Here is a 27,891-nt window from a genome sequence, read left to right as displayed (position 1 = left end):
TTTTTTTCTTTCAAGGACAAAATTATTTACTAATTCTACTGCCTTGTCATGGGATTTATTCTTATCACTAACAACATTTATACTACCGGTACACTTATATGTATCGAGTTCAGTTTAATCTTTGCTTAATAGTAACAACTGATGTTTTTCCTTTTGTACTGTATTTTGTTATGCTAGTATACTGTGGATAGACAACTTCTGCGCATGCGCAAGCTGAGGTGCCCGTGGGTACAGAACGTCACGTTATGTCTTAAAATGTAAACAAAATGACAACAATGGCGGAATGTTTTCTCATAAGGCCCATGTTAAATTTTCAAAAGTTTGTACTCATATTATGGCAAAAATAGATTTTTCCTGGCTATACCACTGGTCTAGAACTTATTTTTGACACAGAACTTAGTTATTCCGTAAATATAAACGTTTTTGTTAGAGCCGATTCCCAGATCGAGTTGACAAGTATTCAAACTTTACTCGTATTATATATAGGATATTCCTATGGGTCCAATTATTAACAATCTAAATGCTACTAACTACTTTTTCACAAAATAAAACTAGTAAAAGTCAATTTAATTGGGTGAAAAGTGAACATTATGACCACTCTGATATAGCTGGTGATACAGTGTGGTGATTGTGCTCACATTATGATTTGAAGTTGGCCAGTTCGATACTGATATCAATACAAACATGTCAGACTTTTTGAACATAGTCAATAAGTTTTCGATGATTGTATCTAGGAGGCTGTTCTTGATCATTAGGTTTTTATATAGTCTTGACTACAGAAATAGCTGATCTTAGCTCGTATCAAAGCTACATAAGTCATCTCACATGTAAATCATGTTTGGGTTAAAATGCACTTTTGTGATGGTCCCCAACTCATAACAGTGATAATATTTATATTTAGTGGTAGACCACACAATTACCAGCCCAAAATTTAAGCACGTAGGTGTTAGTACCATGATAAGAAATTTTGTGCATGGATGGTAAATGCATTAAAAAAACAACATAGGTATTCAATTCAATTGAAGAATTGAAACCATCCCCCTTACATTGTACTTAAAGATAAATCAAGACCGTGAAATAATGAGATTTAAAAAATGTTAAGCAACACTCAAGATTATTTTGTGTTCACTTCAGACTTACCTTAAATGTCCTACATGCATCTCTTTGGCAACATTAGGAGAAGAAAAATCCACAACGACTTTTAGTTTACGCTTTTGTGCTGGCGGCAAGACACCCTTCACCAGTAAATTCTTCAGCAAATTCTGACAATATTTTCTTGCGATGAAAACATTCATGAACCCTGGACCAGCAATTTCCACTCTTTCTATCAGTTCTGAGTTCTCTAGGTTATGTTTTATGTTGTTGGCAATGTCCCTTGGAGTTATACGAATTCCTGCGACCAAATCATTAATAGTTTGTTTGAAGTTCATTGTTGCTGGTGATGGTGAGTTAATGTTGTTCAAAGGTTTATTGCGGACATTTTCCATCACGATGGTAAAAAACTATACACAACGTTTCGGGATCTGGAATCTGATCCTGTCCTCAGGTGAAAAAAACTTAACTAACACATTACAACTAACAATACACAAACGCCACAGTCTTAAATATACACAGTCTCATTGGTGAAGACAGTGCAAACTGTGTGTTTAGTGTTCCATTGTGTGAGCTGTCCAAACTACAACTTTTATAGATTACCTATAGTGTTTTGTGATTGGTTATTATTTGCATGTTGTATCATGACTTGACTGCTATACAGGGCATATTTTTTGACTGCTACTCTTTGTAGTGTATTCCAACTTAGGTTGGGGGTTTGTGTATTGTTAGTTGTAATGTGTTAGTTAAGCTTTTCACCTGAGGAGGGGATCAGATTCCAGATCCCGAAACGTTGTGTATTGGTTTTTACCATCGTGATAAAAAATGTCCGCAATAAACCTTTGAATAAGAAATCACTAATAGCTGTGAAACAATTTACAAAGTTAAAAAACATATGGAATATGCACAAATTTCTATTAATATATCATAGACTCTCTCATTTGGATACCTTAAAAGTTAAGAGAAAATAAAAAGTTAATTTCCCTTGTGGCTCCGCCCCCCTAGTTCGATTTGTTTCTGGAATTCACTTACAAATATCCTGCGCTGCTGACCCACTTCTTTATAACAGTTTTGAATGTGAATTGTAATTTAACAGCTGATTCTTCAGTTCTTTGTCAGATTATAAAGAAGAGGCGAAACAGTTTATGGAAATAAATTTTGAATAAGCTACTTTTATTGATGTTTGTAACGGTGTAAAAACCTTTTTATGGCATGTATCTACTATCAACAAATTTATTTTAGTGCTAGCAGCTTTACTAACCTAATAACTGACTTAAACAGTATTTAAAAACTAAGGGGTACTACATTATTTGTTTTGCCCCACAAGTTTAGAACCCTACGAAAAAGTACAATTAGCATCCCTAAAGGAACATATGACTTACTAAGAGAACAATATAGCTTTAATATTAAGGTTGTAAAGTTTTAGCGTACCTTTGCCTTTGAACATTTGAGATATTGGCATGGCAGCATTGCACTGATAGTCTCCAAACTGAGGATTCGTGCAGGATGTAACTTGAACAAACACATCCACCAAGTCTGGGTATGCTCGATCCACTGCCTTGGAGAATATATGGACCAGAGAGTCCAAGATGTTTTCTTGCGTGTCTTCTAAAGTACTTGAGCATCCTTGTTCCTTACCCTTGTACAAATTGTGCCCTCGCTAAATTACAAAATATATAATTCTGGGGTTATAACAGTTTTTTAATAATGCAGGATAAAAATTGGGACACAAATAATTCAAATTTAGTGTTACAGTGAAACAAAAGCAACCAACAACGACTCCTAAATAATAAGACTCAATAGACAGCAATAATCACTTGGTAAACACATTTTAGAATTCTTTGATAGTATTAACGTATAGTGTTAACGTTAGGCTTAAAAACAGTTCAACATCAATAAAAAGTATAATTTTATCACCCCCTTGAAAAAACTTGCCATTTAGATACTATTGACTGGGGGTGGCGTCGTCCTGTAATCCAGCTACTTATAGGCTACGAATTGTGGATATTTATAGGCATGCACTGTGGATTAACATCTGCACTAGTGAGTACTATAACTACACCGCAGTTTCACGTACGACATGCCTCGGACACGAAAATATCGTATGACACGATGTCTGCGACACTAGTGTGTAACCCGCCCTACGGTAATAGCCTATTCCCTAATGGGAAATGCGCTAAAAAAGAGCCTGCCATATAGAGTTCTATTCTATTATTAAAGTTCAATTTGTATTTTAGTTTTTCTTACTCCATACTTGATGGGGGAGCGTGCTGGTGTAGTGGTTAGAGCGCGGGACTTCAGTCCCTGGTTCAAATCCCGTCAAGTCACCAATGGATTTTATCTAAGTGATAATGACGCAACCCTTAGGTGTAGCCTGAAGTAATGTGAAAAATAATCCCGGGCTCGTGCCTAGCGTCTTGGGACAAAACATTTTTTTAAAGTAATACCTACATTTGTATGGTCGCCATTTTAGTACCGTATAAAGTATTAAAATTTAAAATGTTGAAAAAAAATACTTAATGGAAAATCTTTATGAACACAATATTAACAACAAGCTCAACTCACAAAACAACTTTTGACTTGAAACTACACAAACTTATTTTTAATAACACCCACTACTCACAAACAAAACACAAACCACTATATCCAAACATGAAACATGCTGTGAAAAAGATGTAAATAAAGCTATCTACTCTTGCAATTACAAAGGTCAGCAACTGATAAGAATGAATCACAGTTGGGTTGTAGATTTTATCATTGTAATCTTACAGTTTGGAAAATAAAATACTGTACTGTTATAGTGTACTCTATATATTTATACTATATCAAATTATTAGTAATACCTTTTACATTGCATCAAAAGACCACTTTTCTTTTATGAGTTCGCAAACTAGCGAGATGGGGTGATAGGATGGGGGAGGGGTGGTGTTAAGTGGTTTTTCATTTTTTGTTTAATCGTTGTTCTTCAAATTTGCTCTTAAAAAATGAAAAATGGCAATTTCTACTACAGTCATCATGTAGACCTTAAAAACAATTTAGTAGGCCAATACATTATAGTTTTAGGAATTTGGTTACTGTGATTTTCAAATGCTAAATACAGTTAACTTACATTATATTCTATATTATCCCTACAGAGAATAATTTAGTTAGCTTGCTTGGATGCAAAAAATATTTTAACAACATTTGGAAAGTTTTTCATACCAAACTAATATTAAATTAAAAAACTTCATAGCCTTCCTTGTAACAGCAAACCTAATGTAGGGAATAAATATGACATGTTGAAAATATTTTAATACAAATCCAATCAGACTTAAGACTTAATGGAAATTTGCTTGGCCTGCAGCGTGCAGGTCTGCTGTGGCATAAGGATTATATATCAGAGGAGTTTTTAAGTGAGAATTGTTTAATGAAAAAGCAAGCCAAAAACTTCACACTTCTTCAGGATTTGCTATGGATAAAATTTGTAACTTAGTTTTATACCTATCCACAAAAAATACCGAGATAATAGGATGCCGATAAAAATTTAAAAAATGCATGCTTATTCTTATCTGATAGTAAAACAATATTTTCTCATTAAAAATGCCATAAGTACATGAATTAGGAGGAGTTGAAAATAAAAAGGTTTTTATTTTTTTCAAAAAATATATTACTTAGAGTTACATGCGAGACACAGTGTTCAGGCCGAGGATATTGAAACATTGCTTCATAACTCGAGCAGTGGCTTCCGTTAGCAGCAGCCTGTCCATGTGTACTTTCTTGACTTCACCTGTAACATAAATAAAATAAAAGATTCAATAAATTCAGTATAGGTATCAAATCGGTAAATCAGTAAAATTTTCAATGTGTGCACGGTTTACAATATGGCACCATTTTGTTTCTATATTTGTAAGGAAGCTGAAACTTATCCAAAATATTTTCAAAATATATTTAATAGCTATTTTCAAAATATATTTAATATATTTTATAGTTAAACATTTTCTTCACATAAACGGCCAAGAATATTAAATCAAACATCTAAACCTATTTAAGGGACACCCTGTAAGGTACATACCGTTACGGTTCAACAAATGAATATCTCTGCTGAACAACGTTGCTGGTGACAAAAGTGAATATTTCCAGAACCAACAGAAACGTTCTTACCATGCTAATACCAACCCAGCCTGTTTCCCGCACATCAAATCTCTTGTAAGAGCTACCAACCTATGTATGTTTAAAATCAAAATATCCCACGCAGTAAAGAATGTAATTTGCTCTTACATTGTTTATCAAAAATCTCAATTTCACAGAACATGTTGTTTCACAAATATGTTCGGCGGAGATGTTCTAACGTATTTTCCTATCTACGACACTCACCAGTATTAGTATCCTTCTCTATGCAGTAACAGCAGTCGTAGAATTCCGTAAACGTGCAGGCGATCTCGTAAAGATACTCGCACAGTGTGTGTACATACAATTCCCTCGTGATCTTGGTAAGTACCTCTGGGAACCTGAGTAAAACCTGATAACAGATAAACAAAGAAGTTTTTAAAAACTATTGCGTTAAACGTTTTTAATATGAACGCATAAATACATAGGACTGCTAGATATTATCAATGACATTACAATTGGGGATGGGTTGGTTGTCAATTGTAGATTTTACCAGTTTTTTTAGCAAAAGCAGCAGAACCAAGAATTGACATGTAAAGTCGGTTTCGGTTTATCATTTTTGCAATAACTTTGCGGTGATAGTGATCGGTATTTGGTTACGAGCACAAAAAAGGTTTATCAGATGTTTATTTACGACTTCCATAATTTATTACTAGAATAAAGAATAAACAATTACAATCCTATTAATATATTCTATCACATACCTTTGCCAATTTCCACTCTTTCTCGTGAGTGATGGCTACGGGGATCGTGTTGGCAGCCTGCTCCAGCTCACTCACTGTTATGTTGGCATTCCTGGCTATAGAACATATCCTGGTGTAAGCATACAACAGATAAACAGCTGTATTGCCCTTGTCTTCCAACATCTGAAACATAACCAGACTTTTACCAGGAGCCTTATCAATAAAAACAACTTATCAATAATTTCTTGTCAGACTGTGAGTTCCAGACCAACTATTTAAGAGACTGTGAACCACGGTTAGCAAGCAGTTTTCCCAGTACTGACTATATAATATTGGCAGTAGAATTGACACAACTTTACAAGCATTTAAAACAGTATATGTTTTAAAATATCCAACCCCATCTAATATTCTTGGGCATTCAAATGACACAATAAGGAATAATGTATTTATCAAACTATAGTATATTCAAAATAAGTTAAACTGTCTTTACAATACTACTAGGGATGGACCAGATTGGATTTTTAGTTCGAGACGAGACGAGACGAGATTTTTTATTCCTCATAAAATTTCGAGACGAGATCGAGACGGGATTTCACTTCTCATACACAACGGGAAATGCACGTTCAGAATTTTTACCTGATTTTGTAACATTGTTAGATGACTGTTTAAATACAAAAATAATGATAATAGGCAAGAATATTTACAATCTTTTATTAAAAAACATCAGCATACCATTTTTTTATTAATCACGCCTAAATTATTAAAAATGCCTGCGATTAGGAAACATAGTGATATCAGTTAGGATAGAGTTCAACTTATCCTAAAATAAAATAAATCATAAAATAAAATATTAATTTTTATAAAATAGTTACTTGTTTTGACTTTTTTATAGTAATAAAACATCCCTCACACTGCTAACACTTAACGAAACTTCTCAAATGTTATTAAAATAATTAAAGTAATATTTACATTTGAAGAATTAATTAAATAAGAACGCCTTCGCAAAGGAAACGCAACTACAACACGCTCCTGTATTGCGGGTATTGCATTGACTTTCTGCAGGCGTTTTTAATTTTTTTTTTTTTAATTCTTGTCTCGATAAAAATCTCGGCCAAAAAGAAATCTCGTCTCGTGTAACGAGATTTAAAATTTCCCGAAATTTCGAGACTTGACCATCCCTAAATACTACTTAGGTTCTGTAGGCTAGTTATTTAGACTAACCGCTGACGGCTGTATACTAACCTTATCAAAAGAGAAGACATAGTCGTTAACTCTATTGTGACTTAGGTCCGCATACTTGATGCAGCCGTAAGCCACAGCCTCCTGCGCCTCTTGTAGCTCAGTGGCTGACAACACCTGGTCCCTTCCCTTGGCCTTCAGTGTATCCAGGGCCTTCTTCAGACCTACAGTAATGAAAAGGTTAACAAACAAGAACAACTATTTTATCACTGCATAAAAGGTTAACGAAATGAAATGAAAATGCTTCTTTATTGAGGCAAACTTTGGACCTCATGAAAAGGAAAAGGAAACGGAAAAAAAGAGAAAGGAAGGTGAAAGGGTGGAAGGAAAAGGTTAACTTATATATAACAAATTCAACTTAATATATTTTTTAACTGATATAATTATAACATTGAAAATGCAATGCAACACCTCATAATAAAATGGAACACTAACAACAAAATAAAACGCTAATAAAATAATGCAAAACCAACCTTCATCCAACAGTTCGACCAGTCTCACAGATTCGCCAGAACGTGTCTTAAACTTCTTCTTGTCTTCTCCCAACACAACTCCAAAGCCTACAAAGTCCACTCGGACCTTGGACGGGTTGAGCCAGCCAGCCTTCTCAGCACAACTGTTGAGGACAACAAAATGGGTAGCCTGGACACATGAAAACACTTGCTTCAATACAGAATCCAGCTTTTAAATTCCCTTGTAAAATGAATACATATTAATCTAAGAGACAATATGACAATATGTGGGGAGCGAGCTGGCGTAGCGGGACTTCAGTCCCTGGTTCGATCCCCTCCAAGTCACCAATAGATTTTATCTAAGTGATAATGCCGCAACCCCTAGGTCTAGCCTGAAGTTTTGTGAAAAACAATTCCAGGCTCGTACCTAGCGTCCTAGGACAAAAAAAAGAGATAGTCAAAATCGCAATGTTTCCAAAGCTGCATCACAGTGGCAAGTTCGCGAAGTTCAGTTTTTTGAGTCATCTCTTGTGTTTTGTTATCTGTAATTTTTTGCAGTCTTCTAGCAATAAATGCTTGGCTTAAAATATTATTAATTTGTACTGTATATGTTCTTAGTTTGCTTGTACCATAGACAAAAAGAATTAAATATAGACCGTCAGCCATGCTGCGTTACCATAGGTTCTGGTGCACACCGCTGGGAGTGCCATGTAGTTACAGCGTACGCGCAGCAAGGCTGACGAATTCTTTTTGTCTATGCTTGTAGGCTGCAACAAGGCTTCTCGCTGCTTAGTATCGAAGTGTACACGTCAGTTACAGAGCTGCAAATGGCGCCGTTCTGTTCACAAACGTCTTGTTGCGGCGTACAAGCGAACAAAAAGCTATACACACAAACGGCCCTTACTTAAAAAATGACTCTTGTATATATTAACACTGTTTCATTACACCACAAACACATCCCTTAGAACAAGAGTATGTCATCTCTTGTGTTTTGAAATCACAGTCACCCTAGAAGGGTTAAACGTTTTAATCGTTGTTTTACTAAATTTGGATTAAATTTACAATTACCTGTCCCATGTCCACAACGTAGATAATCCAGTCGGCCTTACTCTCCTCTATCCTGTATCTGATGGTGGCCATGTCAGAAGTGTCGTAAGTGAAGCCTCCGTCAGACTTTACGATGGTGAAAGGGATCAAGTCCTTGTTCTTGCCCCACATTATGAACCTTTTGTCATCCTCTTCTAACAATCCTGGAGATTGACAATTAATACAGTTAGTATCATTGACTTTGCAAGAAGAAATGCAATGAGACGTTCATGGAGTGTTCTACTGTTCAAGATACTGTACTATTTTAATTTTCATTTATAGTCTTTTCCTACGCTACATGTTTTTACTACCGTACACTACATTATGGGAGGTAAAAAAACTCCCCTTTGTTTTCAAGTGACTATTAATTTACATTTACCTAACTACCCTATCCAACCCATCAATGTAGGCTATTTAGTCTTAACTGGATAACGCTCTGCTGGTAATTGAAAATGGCCTGCCACCTAGTGGTAGACGTTGTTTAACGTAATAGGATAAATAACACTATTACTGAATATTAACCTATTAAATTGGAAACAGGTTACTAAAAATACCCTGCTACTTTTGTTATCTTTTCTGAACCGCTAGTGAAATAACGCTGATTGTGTCGTCCTATCAATTAATAGCAAGCCCTAGGTAATAAGTTACCGTGTACTGACAATTGTATTTTTTTTAACGTCATCTGAACTGGTAGGTCGAACAAGTGAAATAAGGCTGACCGTGTTATCTTATTAATTAATAGTAAACGCTTGGTAATAGTTTAATAAGAAACTTATTATTTTTGTAACCTCATGGTAACAAGCGAAATAAAGCTGACCATATAATCCTATTAATTAATAGCAAGCGCTAGGTAAGTGTTTACTGAGAATCGTAATTTTTTTGTAGCGTCGTAGTGAACAAGTGAAATAATGCTGGAAGGGGAAATAATAGGTGACAAAAATAATAGTGTTATACAAAAAAACTAAGAACATTCCTGACTATTGCTGAAAAGTAATGTTATTTCCCACTTCTAAATTCCCCCCCCCCCCCCACAAACATTGGTGGGGCTTGGAGCGGCCCACAGCATTGAAGTAAACATTGGCACTATTTAAGGTAAATGCACCAGTAGCTGACAGTGCTCCAGAAGCTGACAGTTTGAGTTTCTTTACATTATAATGTGGTCTCTTAAAAATATTTACACATGATTGCATTGTTAGAAGAACATATGTTTATTCTTGATTTGTTTACAAAAAAATCAGTGAAATTTAGCCCATACTCGCTGAATGGTGGTGGTTTGAAAGCGACCCTGTCTGTACACATCACATTTAGTCGATTCCCTTAATGAAATTGTTAAGAAGGTAAGTTTGGTTTTTAGTCATTTCGCTAAATTTCTTAAATAGTATTAATGATTAGGCTCATTATTTTTATCAATTATACCTTTGTTGACAATTTCATGATAAAATTGGGGTGTTAGGGGTTTTGGATTAAAAATTATATCAATGTCAGGCTTTGGTACACAAAAACCATACAAGTTCCAATAGCTGACAGGGGATATTTGCTACTTGCACAATATTAAATTGGTTTTACCCATCGAAATTTGCATGCTATTTATAATTTATGTGATCTCACATTTTTATAAAATGATTTTAATTTTTTAATTAATCAGCCAAATTATCTTAAAAAATGTATATATGTTTTAAAATAAATAAAAAATATATATATTTTTTTAATGTAAATATTTTTTATTTTAAAATTTGTAAAATAAATTTTCTTAATAACGTTTTACATGATTTTATAATTTAATTATTAAGTTAGATTTTATTCGTCTTATAAATTATAAAACCCTTAGGTTTAGCTGCTAGTACATGTATAGTTCCAGTGTCAGCTACTGGGACAACTGACTGTCAGCTACTGGTACAAGCACTTTTTTCACTGTCAGCCACTGGAACACGTACAAAGGTTGAATTAAGTTTAAAAATGTTATAAAATATATTTAAAAAACCCTTTTTGTATGACAAATTTGAAAACTACACTAAATTTAGAATCACATAAAATCCGTAATATCTCTTTAGTTCCTATTTATTCAAAACCACGGATTATTAAGTGCGTATAGTTTCTTATACTGTCAGCTACTGGTGCGTTTACCTTATTGGGGGAAAAAATCAATATTAAAGTTTAAACAATAACTCATACCTCTTTCCTTCAGTTCCTTCACAAGAACCTCCATCCTGGATTGGTAGAAGGATTCGCCTCTCTCTGTTAACCTGACACCCAGCCTGTCATAGACCATCTGATTTTCTGAAATTAAGAAAACATTACTCTATTTTATATATCAATATTTCTAGGTTTAAATTTTCCCTACTTTCAGAAATGAAAAAAAGAGAAGTGCTTGGATTACTCTAACCTCATTTAAGTCAGATCCATTGGATTTTGTCATATAACTGACGGTGACAAAAGAAATAAAGGCATTAGTACCCTACGCTACAAAGCTGGGAAGCAGCTGGATGTATATGTGTATATGGTACGAGAGTACCGTTATTACATCACCGGATGAGTTGCGTGCGATACTTTTCACCACACTACCATGAACACTATAAGTAAAACATCATACAGACAATCACATCACTGTTTAATATACAAAACACTATTTGAAAACAAAATGATTAACTGTTTTTCAAAAAGATACGTTCTTACATATTTCCAACATTTATTTGCAAAAGCTCAATATGCCTGGCCAAATCTGACTATATTTATTGTGTAGCTTTGTAGCCTACCGAATCAACTTTTTGAAAATAGTGTTCCATAAGAGGGTTAAAGGATAGATTTAGCCTACCACACTTCAGCTGGTTTTACTGGTCCCTTTCTGTAAATGATGACTGTCTAGTCTATAAAGAGTATACAGAAAGCAACAACTTATTGTGTACTAACTATAATTGTGGGAAAAACAATCTTTAGGCCTACCTTTACGAGAAACGTCGCAAATAAGTTGCCACGCTTGTGTATACTCAGGGTCCCCGGCTTGCAGTTTGACGACGCTTTCGTAAGCTCGCTTTTTGAAAACCTCGTCAGTGTCAAACCTAACTTTCGCCTCTTTGTAGAAGTGCATCAACGTAGAGAGCGGGGGAGATTCTGTCTTATAGTTGGGGTACTTATCCTGTAAAAGAAATCAACTCAAAACACCACAGTAGAGTACGCCAATCAGAATTTATTGAGATTAAAGCCTGTTTGGATTAGGAGGATTTTTTTCATATACGGTCACATATTAGCTCAAATTCAGTTTAGAAAACATAATAAGGAAGGTTAAAGCGACAACTTGCATAAGTTGAGTTTGATAAAAGTCAAAATCAAAAAAATTGAAGGGTATGGTTTTCTTGCATGGTTACAAAGCACTTTCGATGCACAACATTAATTAAAGATTTCAACTGCAGGTGTTTATAAGGAAATGTCCCAGTGAGTGGTTTCATTGTTTTCTCGGGTTCAGCTTGGTATGGTTTTATACTATTCTTGTCGGAAATATCTGTTTTGGGTCCCCCTGAATCTAAAAAGTGGTTTTTCAAGTGATATGTGGATGTGTACAGAGCTAAGACCGCACCTGTGTTCTGAATTTTATGAAACTTTGCATGTGGGTTGTGGTTTACTTATCCATGGTCCATGGTTCCAGGCGATGTTATCAAACAAAACATTTCAAACAATTTTGTAAAAAAAAAAAAAAAATAGTATAATATAGTCATTTTAATTTAAAACCTATTTTGTGAGTCAGTGGCTCAGTCGGCAGCGTCGCGGACTTCGGGCCCAAGGCAGCGATGTCGTTGGTTCGGATCCTGGTCACTGCCACTAAAATTTATCAGTACAGTTCACCTTTGTACTGTACCGGCTCACTCCTTGCTTTGCTGTAAACGATCCACGCACGGGCGCTTAGTCTATGTGGACGGGCAAATGCAAGGTTAAAAGAGGCCGCCAACCTCTTTAAAAAAAAAAAATCTTATACCCCTCATTGGTGTAAAAATTATGGTTCAAAAGATAATTTCTCCATAAAATATCATCGTTTCTCCCACCACTTTTAAGGGTTATTGACCATGTGTCAAATGGCTAATACCGTTTATTTCAATTTTTACTAATTATGATTGAAAAAGTATAATTTGACTAAACATACCTGAAGATGAGCTATTAGCATTCCAAATTGAGTTCCCCAATCACCAATATGGTTTACTCTTTCTACATCATGTCCTAGATATTCCAGTAGCCTGGCTATGCTCTCCCCAATGATCGTTGACCTGAAAAAATAACTTTGTTAACCATCTCGAGTTTAAATTTAATTTTGATTTTAATATTTCCAGTATTTGTAATGATATCCTTGCCAAAAAATTAACAAATCCGGATGATTGGTGTTTGGATAGTTTTATTGAATTGGAAAACTTATAGAAACCCTAAATGAGAATATTGTAAAAAAAATCACTGAATAAAGATTTAACCCAGAACTCTCCATGAAATATGTTGTCTTTGAATCTGCTAGTGAACACCAGAATCTAGAAGCGCAGCTGCAGCTCTGGTAGATGAGAAACAACGTCACTACAATGTTGCTATCCGCTGATATTCAAGAAAATTTACATTTTCTACTACAGCACTTTTAGGTTCATATGTAGACTGTAACAGATTAAAGGTTGTAATTGGCTCAGTGAGACTCCTAGGTGAGGTTTAATTAAGTATAGTAAAATCAACTAAAAACATACAAGTTCCAACGAACCTTAAATGGCCTACGTGCATTTCCTTGGCGATGTTGGGTGACGAGAAATCAATGACGATTTTGAGTTTGCGAGGTTGAGGGGGAGGTAGAACACCTTTGGTGAGTATTTTCGTGAGTAAACTCTGACAGTGTTTTCGGCTGATCCATACGTTCAGGAACCCTGGGCCGGCGATCTCTATTTTTTCTATCAGTCCTGAATTGTCGAGATTCTCCTTGATCCGAGTGGCGACATCTCTCGGAGAGACTTTGATGCCTGAAAGAGTAGATTGAATTATTAACAGAACTAAATAATAATGTTTAGTATTTAACTAGGCCTAACATCTTTCAAAAATGTGGGCTAATCTTGTCGATTAAAATAATTTGTATTTAATTCATGTCTCTCAATCCTATAATTAAAAATATCAACTGTAACATTTTGATCTTGAAACATGAATAGGCCTACTTTGTAGATTAATTGTAGAGTAATATACACACAAAGTTGAATTTTCTCACTGATTGAAATAACTGTGTAAAATAAAATGATTTGCAATCACATTTTAAAATTAACTTGGAAATATCTGTAAGTTTCCTGCATTAAAATTACGTTTTGTGACTTTCCAGTGTGATTCATAACAGAAGTAGACCTGCACTCACACTGAAACCATCCAGTTTTTAAATTTAGGTCGAATAAACTGACCTTAATTTTTTTCTGTTCAAATAGAGGTGGTTAATTTATGCCAGTTCATACAGGGTTGGTTAAAAGTGGGTGTACTGTACAGCACAATGAAGTTACCTAACCTAACTTTAACAACATTTAGATTAGGCCTACTGAACCAATATCCTTTTTTTGTAGAGCCTATCCTAAAAAATAGAAATACCCACCCAAACCCAACTCTAACGGAGTAAAACATCTACAAACTTTGAGCTTCCACCACATCATCTCATCCTGAATGAAAAGTTAAGCTATCTTACAAAAACCCTTCCAAATCAGCCAGACCGCAATAAAAAGAAACTCAACAAGACTCTCAATACATCAATGACCTTCACGGACATCACTGGCTTTTTATCGACCGACTCTACTAATCAATTTTAACACAAACTTTGTAGTATTGCTCTTAAAGAGTATTAGATAAGAGCAATGTCTATTGTCTATTGTTTTTATTGTCTAGTGTCTATAGTCTTTATTATGGAGGGTTTATTGTCCTTACTGTCCAAAGTGTATTGTCTTTATTTGCTAGCGTCTATTGTCTAGTGTCTATTATCTAGTGTCTATTGTCTTTATTGTCTTTTGTATTAAATGTCTAGCGTCGATTGTCCTAATTGATTTTCTAATGTCTACGGTCTATTGTCTAGAGTCAAATGTCTACGGTCTATTGTCTAGTGTTTATTGTACCTTGAGCCTTAAGCAGCTGAGTTATCGGCATTGCCGCGTTACACTGGTAGTCCCCGAACTGTGGCGCGCTGGACGTTGTGAGAGGCACGGGAGGGTCTGGTATGTCGGGGTAGGCCCTCGCCACCGCACTGATAAACAGTTGAGACAGCGAGTCCAGGATATTCTCCATCGTATCCCCAGCACTCTTCTCCTTCTCTTCTAGAAGTGCCTAAAAATTAATTGTAGGTCAAGAAATAAAATACTTTCGTAAAGGTTAACAGTCAAAATTATTTTTTCGACTTACAAGCCTATATTCTTCCTATAAGGTTTCTTAAAAAGGTACTTAAAAACCAGACATAACAATTGAACTTGAACTACGCCTCTACCCTCTATGCGTTTTATTACACTTTGTTTAAACAATGTAACTGGAAACAACTAAAGTCTTCAGCTATAAGGTTTTTCAGTGTGATTCTCAAACAAAAATTATATCAATCATAAAAATAATCCAAACCAAAGGTGTAGTCTGTAGCTCTGTAGGCCTACATATCCACACATAAGGACATCACTTTGAAAACCACTCTTTTGGGTCCAGGAGAACCCAAAACGGATATATCCACTCAAAACTCAAACTCGAAAATTTTGACGAAAACAATACTTTCTCCATATATGGTATAGGGAGAGAAAGTAAAAACATAAGGTTTCTTCACAAGATATTGGATCAAAAACAAAATGTATGTAAATAATAAATATAAACCTAAATAAATAAAATTCACATTTTACCAGCCTATGCTAGTGTTTAAAATTATTATTTATATTTCATAAGAAATTGCTTGCCTTGACAAGGTACCTTATAATACTTTATAAAGTCGCATATAGGACCTGGAGATAATATTGTTCTAGATTTTTTGTGATCCGTAAATCCAGGTGTTTTTTGTTCAACCTCTTCAGATCCACTTTGTTTGGTTACACAAAAATGCACCAATAAAACAAAACACAAAAAACAACCAATTGTCATATCACTGTAAGAAGTGCCGTCAATAACTGTCGGACAATCTGATGAAAACTTAATGAACAACTGATTATAAGCCGTGTTATTATTAGAGTGAACAACATTTTATTGGTCTTTAATATTTCCTCTCATTAGTTTCATAGACATACAATGTTTACAATATAGAAGTTAGGTTATGTTGCTATTCACTTCTAAAATGTTTTAGGAATATTATGTATGGAATTTAAATAAATTTGATTTATTTATCAGCTCAGAGTTTTATCATAATTTTTTTACATTTTGTGTACTGTTCAATTTTGTTACTTCCTATATTTAAGTAGGTTTTTAGCTTAAAACTAGCTGTGTACCCGTTCTACGCACGGGGATCTTATAATATTCAGTTGAAACCTTCTTATATAAAGAACAGCAGTTGGTTTGCATATTTTAAGATATGCTGGCCAAACTATTATACATAGCTTCATTTTATGTTGTTTTTTGTTGTTCCGGATCGGTATGACAATCAATAAAAGGTTAAATTACCTCTGTGTCTGCCGGTCGATCCTATAACGGTAGGCTTACTTTTATTTTTACTATCTGATCTCGTTTGCATGGCTCAATCACGTCCTGGTTGAAGTTCGTTCGCTACGCTCACTCACCTGTATGTTGGAGCTCGTTCGCTGCGCTCACTTTCCTTCAGGTTAGCTCGTTCGCTACGCTCACTTGCCTTCAGGTTAGCTCGTTCGCTACGCTCACTCGCCTCCAGGTTGCAAATTAGCTGTTGTCATAAATGTAAAAGAAATAATAGTGCTAGTGCTGCACCCTGTTGGTAATCCTTGTAACTTTAATGCTATTGAACATCACAGAACAGAACCAACTTGTTTAATTGAAACAGCTGTTAAGATTCAATAATTTCATTTCTCATAAGGTTAACATGGGCTTCCAGAAATTCCACGTCAAAAATCGACAAAAACTTGATTTTCAAGGGTTTACTGTTAAATATCTAACTGTCTCATATTCGATGAAATACGTCTAAAACCATCTCATATATGTATAGTATTTGGAAAATAAGTTTCAGGCGGGACAGTGCTATAGTTATTGAGGAGTAGTTGTAATAAAGTGCGTATTTTAGCGTTACCAAGAGAATGACAGATAGACAGACAGACAGACAGACAGACAGACAGACAGAAATTGAGATAAGGTTTGATTCGGTTTCTCTGACCTATGAAATGTAAAAATAACCAAAAAGTTCATTATTCTAAGCAATGTACAGACAAAACTCTAATTTTATTTATATAGATAGGATTATATCCGACTATGGAAACAAGGTTTTACTAAGACAACATTTGTTTTTTCTTGTGTTGACTCCCAAAACATAAACCTTTGCAGTTTCTCTTCAAAAATATTTTGTAGAGCTTAAAAAACAAATAATTTAGTATGCGGGAACGTTGTTGTACAGCTAGTGGTTATGAAGAAAAGTCCAACAAACTATTTTGAAATTTCCATTTTTTTATGGAAAACTAATAAACTGTAATACTATTAAGTTTGCTTGTACAGTAGGCTAATGCAAATATTTTGATTAAATTTGGCAAATGCCTTTGTTTTATACAACAATATTGGCATAACAATAAAATACCTACATTATTACCTTCCCTGTAGCAGAAAACCTAAGAACACTGCAGTATTCATTAAAATTAATGTTTTAAAAAAATAAATCTCATGATTTTAACAGTAAATTTGAGTGAAAATCAAACCACGTAAATGGAAATTCACTTAGTCTGCAGGTTTGCTGCGGCGAGGGTATTTTATTTGTTTTTTTACATTAGCTGCAAATAACCTCCAGGTGCTCTTCTGTTAAATCAAAAAGGAAAACATTCAAATCATAAATAGTTTAACTACCGTATTTAAAATAAACCTCCCTAGGTTGGATATGGTTAATATTGAGGTTTCATAAATAAATGGAGGTTTTTATAAATGTTGAGGGCCTGCCATTTCTAATTTATGGATTGGAAAATGTTGTTTGTTTATTTCCACTCTGCTACCTATAAAAATAATCTTAAGAGAATATTACCTATACAAAATATTCTTACCCTTTTCAGAATAGCCAGACGATGTTTCAACTTTGTATTCAAGGTGATAAGATCCGTAAATTCATCAGATGCATTTTCCATACACACTTCTGCTCCATTGCCGTTCGAAACTGAAGACTTCAATTTGTTGAATAGCTCTGTAAGCAATTTTACTTCATCTTCCTACAAAATAAAATCTAAATCAATGTCATGAAATTTCTTTGGAGGTAGGCCTACTAATCTAATTTTTTTAACAACCCTGTTTGAAAGCCTGTCCTTTGTAGACTTCTTTTAACCTTATTCTAGACAGACTTTGTCCAGACTAACTAGTCAAGTCAGAATAGTGTAAAAATTATGCCTTACTGAAACAGAATTCATTCCAAAGATGATTGTCCTTGTTCTTTTAAAACTTATCCCTCAGAATCAGAAAGTAATTGGGATTAATTTAAACAGGGGTTTTGTGCAGGACTTATTCGAGTTAAGTAAAGTTACCGTTTTCTCTTCTATTTCAAACGGTTCAGAGATCTAGATACACCACTGTTTCCAACAATAATCTAAAAACCTTTTTTTTATTTTATTAGTTTAAGTTACCAGTTAAAAGTATTTATAACGATCCACACAAACAAAAGTCAAAGTCAAAGTATTTATTTGCACATAACATTTATGGGTTACAGCAGGTAACATCAAACTGGTGCATCGTCATTACATTTCTAAAAAGAAACAATACAACTAACTATGACACAAATAAACATCTAAATATTTAACAAATTCTTCAACACTATATACACTTAATTCTAGGAGGAGTCGCTTCAAATAAGACTTATATCTAATTAAATCTAGCTGCTTTACATGGTTCGTTAATTTATTGTACATTCTTTTACCCAGCTCAAAAGTTGAATTAATTGTCCTTTGATAGTTACATTGGTCAGTTCTTAAATAATTGTTTTGCCTAGTAAAGTAGTTATGAACAGAGCTATTCTTTCAGAGAAAGCGGCCCAAACTCTTTCAATTTGAATGGTTTTCATACCGGTATTCTTGAATTGTTTGCAGGGGTGTTAGAGAGAAAATAAAGTTATAGTTAAAATGTAACAACAAATTTAAGGTTTAGAACAAGCAAATGTTCTTATTAATATTTATAAAATTGGATCAATAAAACAGACAGCTTATAATAATAACGTAAACTTAAGCTCATACAGTAGGCCTATAATATAAACATACGTATATTATCTGTGATATGACTAAGTTTAGGCTTAAGTATAACAAATAACGGTTAATCAAAGGCAGGTATTTTCAATCAAGAATCAAACAACAGAAGTTGCTGAGGTAGGCCTAACACTGTTCTTAAACTAAAACCTCGTTCACACAAGGCCAATATAGAATGCGCTTTGCATGTTTTGTATTGATTGAGATCCTGCATGTTTTTTTCAGCTTTTAATTTAATTTTGTTAGTCAAGAATGCTAGAAGAAGCTTGGCATGTTATTTATTATTTATTGTATTGTTGACGTAGCCTATTGTCCTGTATGCACTGAATGGCCTAATAAATCATTTGAATCATTTGAATCATTTTATTTGAATGCAGGGCAGGTTACTTGCCTCTAATATGCTCTAATGTAGCCTACTTTAAGTTAGGCTACCTGGGGGAAAATTGCTAGCCTAATTGGGTGTGTTGCTAGCCTAGTGGTTAGCGTCTCGGACTTTGGTGCGGGAGGGACGGGTTCAATCCCCGGCACATCCACAAAACTTTAATGGGTTTGGGCTGCTTTCCCTTAAAAGTGTTTGACTTCATTAAAAAAAATGCCATTGGCGTTGATTAGAGCAAAAAAAAAAAATAATAATCTGCCCGCCGACTAGCCTCCTGTAAACATGGCTTAAGATAATGCTTTTTTTTTAAAATAAATTAGCTGCCATTAACAGATCAATACCTCTTGAAGTTAACACTTTACCTGACCAAAGACAGGATTTGAATAATTCATCTGAGGTAACTTAGGCCTAAGCCTATCTAAAAAAATAAATATAATTTGTTATATTTAAATAAATCCATTTTAAATAATATGCCTCTAAAAATAAATAAATAAACCTACAATAGCCTAGTAGGCCTAGGTAAGTTAACTCAACTGTGTCCTGGCTGGGGACAAGATCACTTTGATGACTAGGCTAATCATTGTACAAAAATGTGAACACTTTAGGCATTTTATGAAAGAATGAAACTAAAGCTTGGATTTATTCTAGCAATTCAAATTAGCTTAGCCTATATGTACATTAACTAAGTTATTAGTTGGCCTAGCATTATTCGGATGGAAACTCAACTCACAGCTTTGTCAGTTCTTCTTTTAATATTTTCAATGTCCATGATATTATTAACTTCTAAACACAAATCAATTATATAGTTCTGTTAACCACAGAGAAGTAAAGCTATAGCCCAGGCACTTTAGGTAAAAAAATAGAACAAATTAATAACTAGCTGATTTTTGGTGTGGTGTTAGTATGTCATTAGGTAAGTATTTTCTGAAAATTCCCCTCACTTCCTCCGCTTGCTTCACCCAGTAAAGGGCTAGAAAGGGTCTAAGTGACGTAAAAATACAAAAATATTTATTGAGTGACACCAGTGTCACCGATTTTAGTGGTTTTAGTCTTGAATCATCCAGAATGAAAGTGGTCATGCTAAAGAATTGCCGCAACAATAATTCGTAGCACTTTAAGGCCTTTTATTTGATACCTATATTTTATTTTTTGTAAAAAAAAAATATATACAAAAATAAATAAAACTCTTGCATCATTTGTAAGATATGTTATATTGGAATTTCTTTACCTTTTTTTTTATCTTATATACAACTAATACTCACATATCAACAAATAAAAAAAATAGCTAAGATAAGTTAATAATTTTTCCTGCACATTTCAGAAAAGTACGGATCAGTTTCTTGGGGTGGATTTCAATCCGTCCAAAATAAAGCATATTCTTTACCTACATTCAATATTTCTTGTAACTACAATCCCGCATCAACATCTTCATCATCCTACAGAGATGTGGGAGGTCCATTGGCGCAGCCTCCAAAACAGCGGCTACCCATTGCAGAACAAGTTGAGTTTAGATGCCTCATCTCTTCCCTAATAATCTGGGCAGACTCTTCAACTATTTTCTTCTATTTTTGGTATCCAAATCCGTCATTCTATCAGCGTTCCATGACGCCCGTAATAATTTGTGAGAAGTATCACTCAACGTTACAACTGTTACCGAAAATGTAATTTTCTCTCCAAAATGCTCGGACAGCTTCCTAACTAAGTATTATGAACTGTAAATTTCCTTTCCTGGTAAAAATTCTTCCATTTTTTCTAGGTAGCTCATCAGTGACGCTAAACTGGGATTCGTCGTTATTTTCAATGTAACCACATAATTTTAAAAATGCATCTCTTGTAGTGACGTTTTTCAGTCTACCTACACCTTTTTCTGATGGGTTTCAAAAAAATGTTGAATAACAGTCACGGCAATACTTTGCTTGGGCGGCTACTAAGTCTCCAACACCGGCTATTCGGGGTAAGACGGAGTTAAATATTGGTAGGGTAAAACCTTTCTATATTTTTGTGGGAGTTTTGTATTGGCACAGTTCAAGGCATATTTGCCACAAAACAAACAGTGAACTTTAATGTCAAACACCGAATCAATGCTTGAACGAGAGAGAGAGAGAGACGACTAGGGCCCTCCTCTAGGTCCAAACAGGACGAATCAGATGACTGACGCTGTGACGCAATTAGCTGCAGCAATGGACGATGGTCGTGTATACTAAGTTTGACACTTTTCATGGACCTTTAAGGATGTTTTACCTTCCTAAATATGTCGAACGTTGTCCCCACGCTCTTCACTGGCATGTAAAATAGCAGAAATACCTTGGGTGACGACATTTTGTCAGGTTCCCTGCTTCAGGAAGGCTCTCTCCACACTCCAGCTTTCCATGACACCAAGCGAAAAATGCGTAGCTTCAAAACTGTATTTTAATTCAAGTCCATTTATTATGAAGTTTGTGTGAAAAAATAGACTTAAGTGATGATTTACGCCATTTTCCACTTGTCAACAATCACAACACCTATATAAAACAAAATTGTTCTATTACTTATTCACATCACATATTGTAAATGAACAATTCTACCACGAGTCTTCTAAAACAACTTCAAACATAATTACGTTTTTAGCGAATTTCCCCTATAGGGAATAAGCTATTACCGTAGTACTCATGGTAAGCAACTCGGTTTTCCCATTTTGACCCTAAAAACTTAAAATTTAGCATTTTTCTTTCTAAAACATTTTGTAGAGCTTAAAATAACAAATAATTTAGTATATTGAAGCGTTATTATGCGCCTAATGGTTACGGAGAAAATTCTAAAAAACTATAAATTTAAAATTCCCATGTTATTCTTATGGAGAATAAGTAAACTGTGTTAGTTTGCTTGTTTATGAATATATTTGATCAAATTTAGAAAATGGATTCATTTCATACTAAACTATTAACTTTTTACAAAAAAACACCTTTTTACCCTCCCTGATGCAGCAAACCTAAGTACCATTTAATTTAAATAAGGAATAATTGTGATATTTTTAAGGACACATTTTAGTGTAAATCCAAATCAGGCAAATGGAAATTTGCTTAGTCTGCAGGTTTGCTTCGGCCGGGGTATTATACGTATAAAGCTGTGTACGTACATTATAACAGGTGTGAAAGCATTGTTGGGCAAACATTTTTTTTTTCAGAGCTGCCAACCTAAAATATCCAAACTTAAATTTCTCAACACCCTGTAGTTTTTATGATTTATTTTTTCGTATCCATGGATATGAGGGGTTTTAATATTATTATTTACTAGCATTCTTTATGTGAGTTTATTTATTAATTAGACCATTTTGAGTTAATAAATGAGAAATTAAATGGTAAAAAATGTGCGAAGGATTCATACGCTGCGGTTCGGTGCTCTTAACTTTATATCTATATTTCGGTCTAACTTTGCCAATCCAAAATCACGAATGATTTATATAATTGTTTCATTGATTTTAAAATTTTCTTGGATATATTTTTGGACAAAAATAACAAATAATAAGTTGGGGGTAGTAGCTGTCAAAAACTGAAATTCTCAGCAAAAACGCTTTAAATAACCTAAAATTTACTATAAAAATTTAAATATATAAAATAAAACGCCCTAAAGTGCTATGAAGTATTGTTGTGATGATTATTTAGCATGACTACTTTCATTCTGAATGATTTAAGACTAAAACCACTAAAATCGGTGACACTGGTGTCACTCAATAAGTATTTATGTATTTTTACATCACTTAGACCCTTTCTAGCCCTTTACTGGGTGAAGCAAGCGGAGGAAGTGAGGGGAACTTTCAGAAAATACTTACCTAATGACATACTAACACCACACCAAAAATCAGCTAGTTATTAATTTGTTCTATTTTAGGGCATTATTTTGTCTAAAATTCCTGGGCGAAAGCTAACCTAAATAAATGCTCAGATTTATTTATAGGTTAAGTCGTCCTTTCATCAAATCGAATTCAATTTTCAAGATCAACAAAAACATCAACATGCTGCTGACGCACGGGTACGTGTAAAATCCATAGAGTAAGGCGGGAACCGGGAAGGCATTAAACTATGATTGATTATAGGATCTATTGACTTTGGATGCATTTTTTCAGAACTTTGATGTCCGATTCAATCTTACCATAGACGACCATTATTAGACTAAGACTAACTAATGGATAAAGATAAAACATACTTACCTTGTGTTGGTTGTTGGTTGGTCTCTGCTTCAACTGGTCCATAAGGAAAACAAATCTTTAGGTACATAAAACCATCCTAGGTAACTTAGGTAGTTTGTTTTTAGCGAATTTCCCATATAGGGAATAAGCTATATTACCGTAGTATGGTAGTACCATAGATAAAACATATGGTAGTACTCATGAATCAGAATCAGAATCTTTACTGTCTTTAAACATATATACAGAGTGAATAAAAAGTCAAGACCCCCCCATCTAATATTTTTCCAAGTAAATATACAGAGATATCCTTTTGGTGGTCGAGCAATCTTAGCAGAAAGTTTCATTTTATCATTTTGAAATTTTTGAGTGTCCCCCCAAAAGGGGGGATTTGGGGGGCAACTCAAATATTTTAAATGTAAACCCCCTTCAAGTGACACCTCATTTTGAAGTGTTTACAAAAACTTAAAGAATTGTGAAAACCAGAGCTCGCTATCTCATCTCTATCCAAAATGGCAGCCAATATTAACAATTTTACCGTTGATTTTCCACAACATTTGACGGGCTACCATTTTGGATAGAGAAGAGATAGCGACCTCTAGTTTTCATCATTCTTTAAGTTTTTGTAAACACTTCAAAATGAGGTGTCATTTTAAGGGGGTTTGCATTTAAAATATTTGAGTTGCCCCCCAAATCCCCCCTTTTGGGGGGACACTCAAAAGTTTCAAAATGATAAAATGAAACTTCCTGCTAAGATTGCTCGACCACCAAAAGGATATCTCTGCATATTTACTCGGAAAAATATTAGATGGGGGGGGTCTTGACTTTTTATTCACCCTGTACAATGTAATGGACAACGTCAATGATCAATATGATCGCTACAAATGATCAATACAAAGTTAAAAACACAATACTATTTGTCAATCAGAACATCAAAAGTGTACAGACTTAATAGAAAAATATTCTGACAAGTCATAGAAAGTATTTAGGCTTAGCCAGTCAGTCATACAGTCTAAGTTTGAATAACTTAAATTCTAAAGATTTACTTTCAGTGTGCAACCTATTAAACTTTTTAAATAATCGCAAAACTGTTTTTACACTTACTTAGCCCACTGTGTATGGTATATCTAACATGGACTGGTTTCTGGTTTTACATTGCTGAATGTCTGATCTGTGTACATAAGCCTACATTTAAATTATTTTTTTACATACAACAAACACAAAAATAATACAGGTTTATCACAGTCAGGATCTTTCTTTCTAATGAATAAAGGTTTGCAGTGTGCTCTGAATCGAGCCTTTTTTTCGTAATCAAAGTAAATTCCCATATCAATGGCGTGGTGTTTATCATTGACTAAATTACTCGATTTTTTCCCAGGATAATAAAACATGTATGTTAAATGTGACCGACGTGTGATATGTGATGTGTGATCGTCGACGGTATGATTAAGTAAACACCAAGTAATAAAAATGTCCAGGGGGCGTCATTTGGGGGGGGGCAGGGGGGCATTTGCCCCCCCTGGTTGCTGGGCTAGAGAAAAAATGCTGTACTAGCTAATATACGAAGATTTTCTCCTGTCAAATCTACTTTTGTGTCAAATTATTTTATTGATAATAAAATTTGATTTGCGTTTAAGTATACTTGCGTTTTATTTAAAAACCAAAATAAACTGTTATAAAGTATAGGCTATGAACACAACCGTATTCATTGCTATAGGACTAAATGTTGTACAGGAGAAATTGATTCATTCCAGTATGTTTTTTTGGTTTGTTGGCTACTCATCACTAAAATGAATTAATCACAATTTACTAAAAAAATGTGGAGGCATATTTAGAGTTTTCATCAAAACCCATCTTCAGCCTCTGGTTACAACATAACTATTCCATATTTTGTTAGTAAATTGTGATTAATTTATTTTAGTGATGAGTAGCCAAGAAACCAAGAATAACAGGAGAAATTGGTCATGAATATAATAACAAACATAATGTTAATACACCATGGAAGTATTGATCACGTTTTTTAGATGACTAACTTACCAACATATTATTATGTTTCTGTCTGCTGTCAATAACGGTTCGTTTCATTAATTTTCTGCCTAAATTTGAATAAATTTTACTCATAATTTTGTTCTTATTCGAAGTGCTTTTGACAATTAAAATAAGCTTAAACCCTCTTTTTTGTTTCAAAACTGCTAAATTTTCCAGGGGAGGACCTCCGGACCCCCCCCCACCGTTTGATAATCTATATATATAAAAGGCAAAGCCCTCACTGACTGACTGACTGACTCACTCACTCACTCACTCACTCATCACTAATTATCCCACTTCCCATTTACCTAGGAGGCTAAAATTTGGTACACTGATTCTTTAGGCATTAAATAGGAAAACTAAGTTGTTTTTATTCTGATCGGACTCTCGGGCTCCGCCCCAGTGGCTCTGGAGTTTCCCATGTTAACCTTATGAGTACTCATATTTAAATGGAATTAATGAATCTTAACAGCTGTTTCAATTCAGTTAAACAAGTTGGTTCTGTTCTATGATGTGCAATAGCATTAAAGTTACAAGGATTACCAACAGGGTGCAGCACTATTTTTTTTTTTTTAACTTATGACAACAGCTAATTTGCAACCAAAAGGTGAGTGAGCGTAGCGAACGAACTTCAACCTGGATGCGAGTTAGCTTAGCAAACGAGCTAACTTGAAGGCAAGTGAGCGCAGCGAACGAGCTGCAACCTAAAGGTGAGTGAGCGTAGCGAACGAACTTCAAAAAGGACGTGATTGAGCCATGCGAACGAGCTCACTCATGAAGTAAAACGGGGCAAAGCCCGCGGGTACAGCTAGTAAGATAATATTTAAGTTTATGAATTACTGATTCATAAACTTAAATATTATCTTTGTTTATCGCTTTCGTCATAGTTTCTCATACAAAAGATTTATTTTTGTTACCATGGATATTGAAAATTACATTTATATTAATTCAATCAATGCACGCAGCAATTTAACCGAAATCTAGTTTAGTAAATATACTTTATATTAGGTAACTTCTTGGTATAAACAAGTGGATCTGTCATCTCCTAAGAAGATACTTCAACCCGGAAGACATGGAATCCAAAAAACGCCGACACTTAACCTCTCAAGGCTCAAAAGTAACAGATTGTAACGACACGTCAAATTAAACGGAACGGCTACGTTGTACTATGGTTGTACTGAGTAAGTACACGTCTATGGAGTGTTAATATAAGAGCAATAGCCTACATATAGAATGTTCAATTAATGTTAATAGAACTAAATCTAAAGCAATGTAAATCGCTTGAAATGTGTACAGTAATTTGTAGTTAAAAAAAAAAACACTTAGCACACAACATCTACAAAAGGAAGTAAAACGTTAGGAAGCAATACATTATTTTGAGACTTTGAAGCTGGACGACAAAGATATCAATTTGGTAAATTTGATGCGTAATAATAACGTAATCTATTTGATTAGTAATATCAATAAGGTCGTAATACTATGTGTTGGGCATCACCCTACACTAGATCCAAACATCTACAGTATCTAGAAAGAAAACAAAACAAGGATAGATATATTAGACGATAAATTATTCCTAGATATTGGATACTTAAGTCCCTCCATAATGATTATGTTGATTAAATTAAATCAAATATTTTGTTATCCAATTTGTAAACTCAAATCTCTCTAGATTTTGAAATTTGGATTACTTTACCACGTCGTATTGTCATCAGATTTCATGTTAAATATTATCTATTTTTTTATTGAGAGAAAATTTCCGGTTAAACGTTTGCATTATAAAAATAATTGTTGTAGTTCTAAGTTATTGTTAAAGGATATCTCATTGAGACATAAGAGGTCGACTAATGTGTGTGATATGTTTACTTCCGAATCTTTCAAATTACCTTCAGTTGTAATATGTTACGAGTTGGGAAAATTATGCTTTATAAATGTAAACTGTGACTTCTAAAGGAAATATTGTTGAAAAAGATTACTAAATTTAAATGCTGAAATAAACGTCAGAAATTAAAATAAAAGACGATTTGTCTCAGATTTAACGCAGGAGTGGGATTGGACTAGAGACTGGAGGAGACAGTATACACGTACGGTATATTATGTTATTTTCTCTAAATTATCATTATCATTATGAATTTTTAAGCCGCTCCTCGACCCGAAAGAGTCAAGTCACAGCTTGTCAGAGAATCAGAGAATGGAGATATGATACCACGATCACATCAATGGAATGGACACAGCAATGTAATCCATACTCTCATATGGATGTATTAATTCACTTACATCCCTGCGAGAGGCAAAT

At 34.3% G+C, this 27,891-nt stretch overlaps 1 protein-coding gene across 1 annotated transcript; it reads right to left on the bottom strand.

Annotated features, from left to right (window-relative positions):
* Positions 1–4,714: 4,714 nt before the first annotated feature.
* LOC128993421 (arginine--tRNA ligase, cytoplasmic-like) lies at positions 4,715–23,362 on the bottom strand. Its single transcript, XM_054417314.1, has 14 exons — positions 23,312–23,362; positions 20,139–20,242; positions 17,848–18,009; positions 14,794–15,001; positions 13,422–13,674; positions 12,831–12,951; positions 11,639–11,831; positions 10,871–10,975; positions 8,681–8,862; positions 7,634–7,802; positions 7,164–7,324; positions 5,943–6,104; positions 5,446–5,590; positions 4,715–4,858 (listed from the first exon to the last, which is right to left on the bottom strand). The coding sequence occupies exons 2-14, from the start codon at positions 20,175–20,177 to the stop codon at positions 4,749–4,751; spliced, it is 2,010 nt and encodes a 669-aa protein (XP_054273289.1). The 5' UTR covers positions 20,178–20,242; positions 23,312–23,362; the 3' UTR covers positions 4,715–4,748.
* Positions 23,363–27,891: the final 4,529 nt, after the last annotated feature.

Source organism: Macrosteles quadrilineatus, unplaced genomic scaffold, assembly GCF_028750875.1.
Source record: "Macrosteles quadrilineatus isolate MER2022 unplaced genomic scaffold, UCM_ALF_1.0 Scaffold_1__1_contigs__length_201487025, whole genome shotgun sequence".
NCBI classification, from domain to species: domain Eukaryota; kingdom Metazoa; phylum Arthropoda; class Insecta; order Hemiptera; family Cicadellidae; genus Macrosteles; species Macrosteles quadrilineatus.
Note: the sequence above shows the minus strand (reverse complement) of the source record. Positions and strands in the feature narration are given on the sequence as shown.

Coding starts and splice junctions, on each gene's coding strand:
- LOC128993421 (XM_054417314.1), bottom strand. CDS start 20,177: ATGGACATTGAAAATATTAAAAGAAGAACTGACAAAGCT. Junction 13,675..14,793: donor TCAGCTGCTTAAGGCTCAAG/GTACAATAAACA, acceptor CTACTCTTTCAG/GCATCAAAGTCTCTCCGAGA. Junction 4,859..5,445: donor AGAGAAGGATACTAATACTG/GTGAGTGTCGTA, acceptor TTTATGTTACAG/GTGAAGTCAAGAAAGTACAC.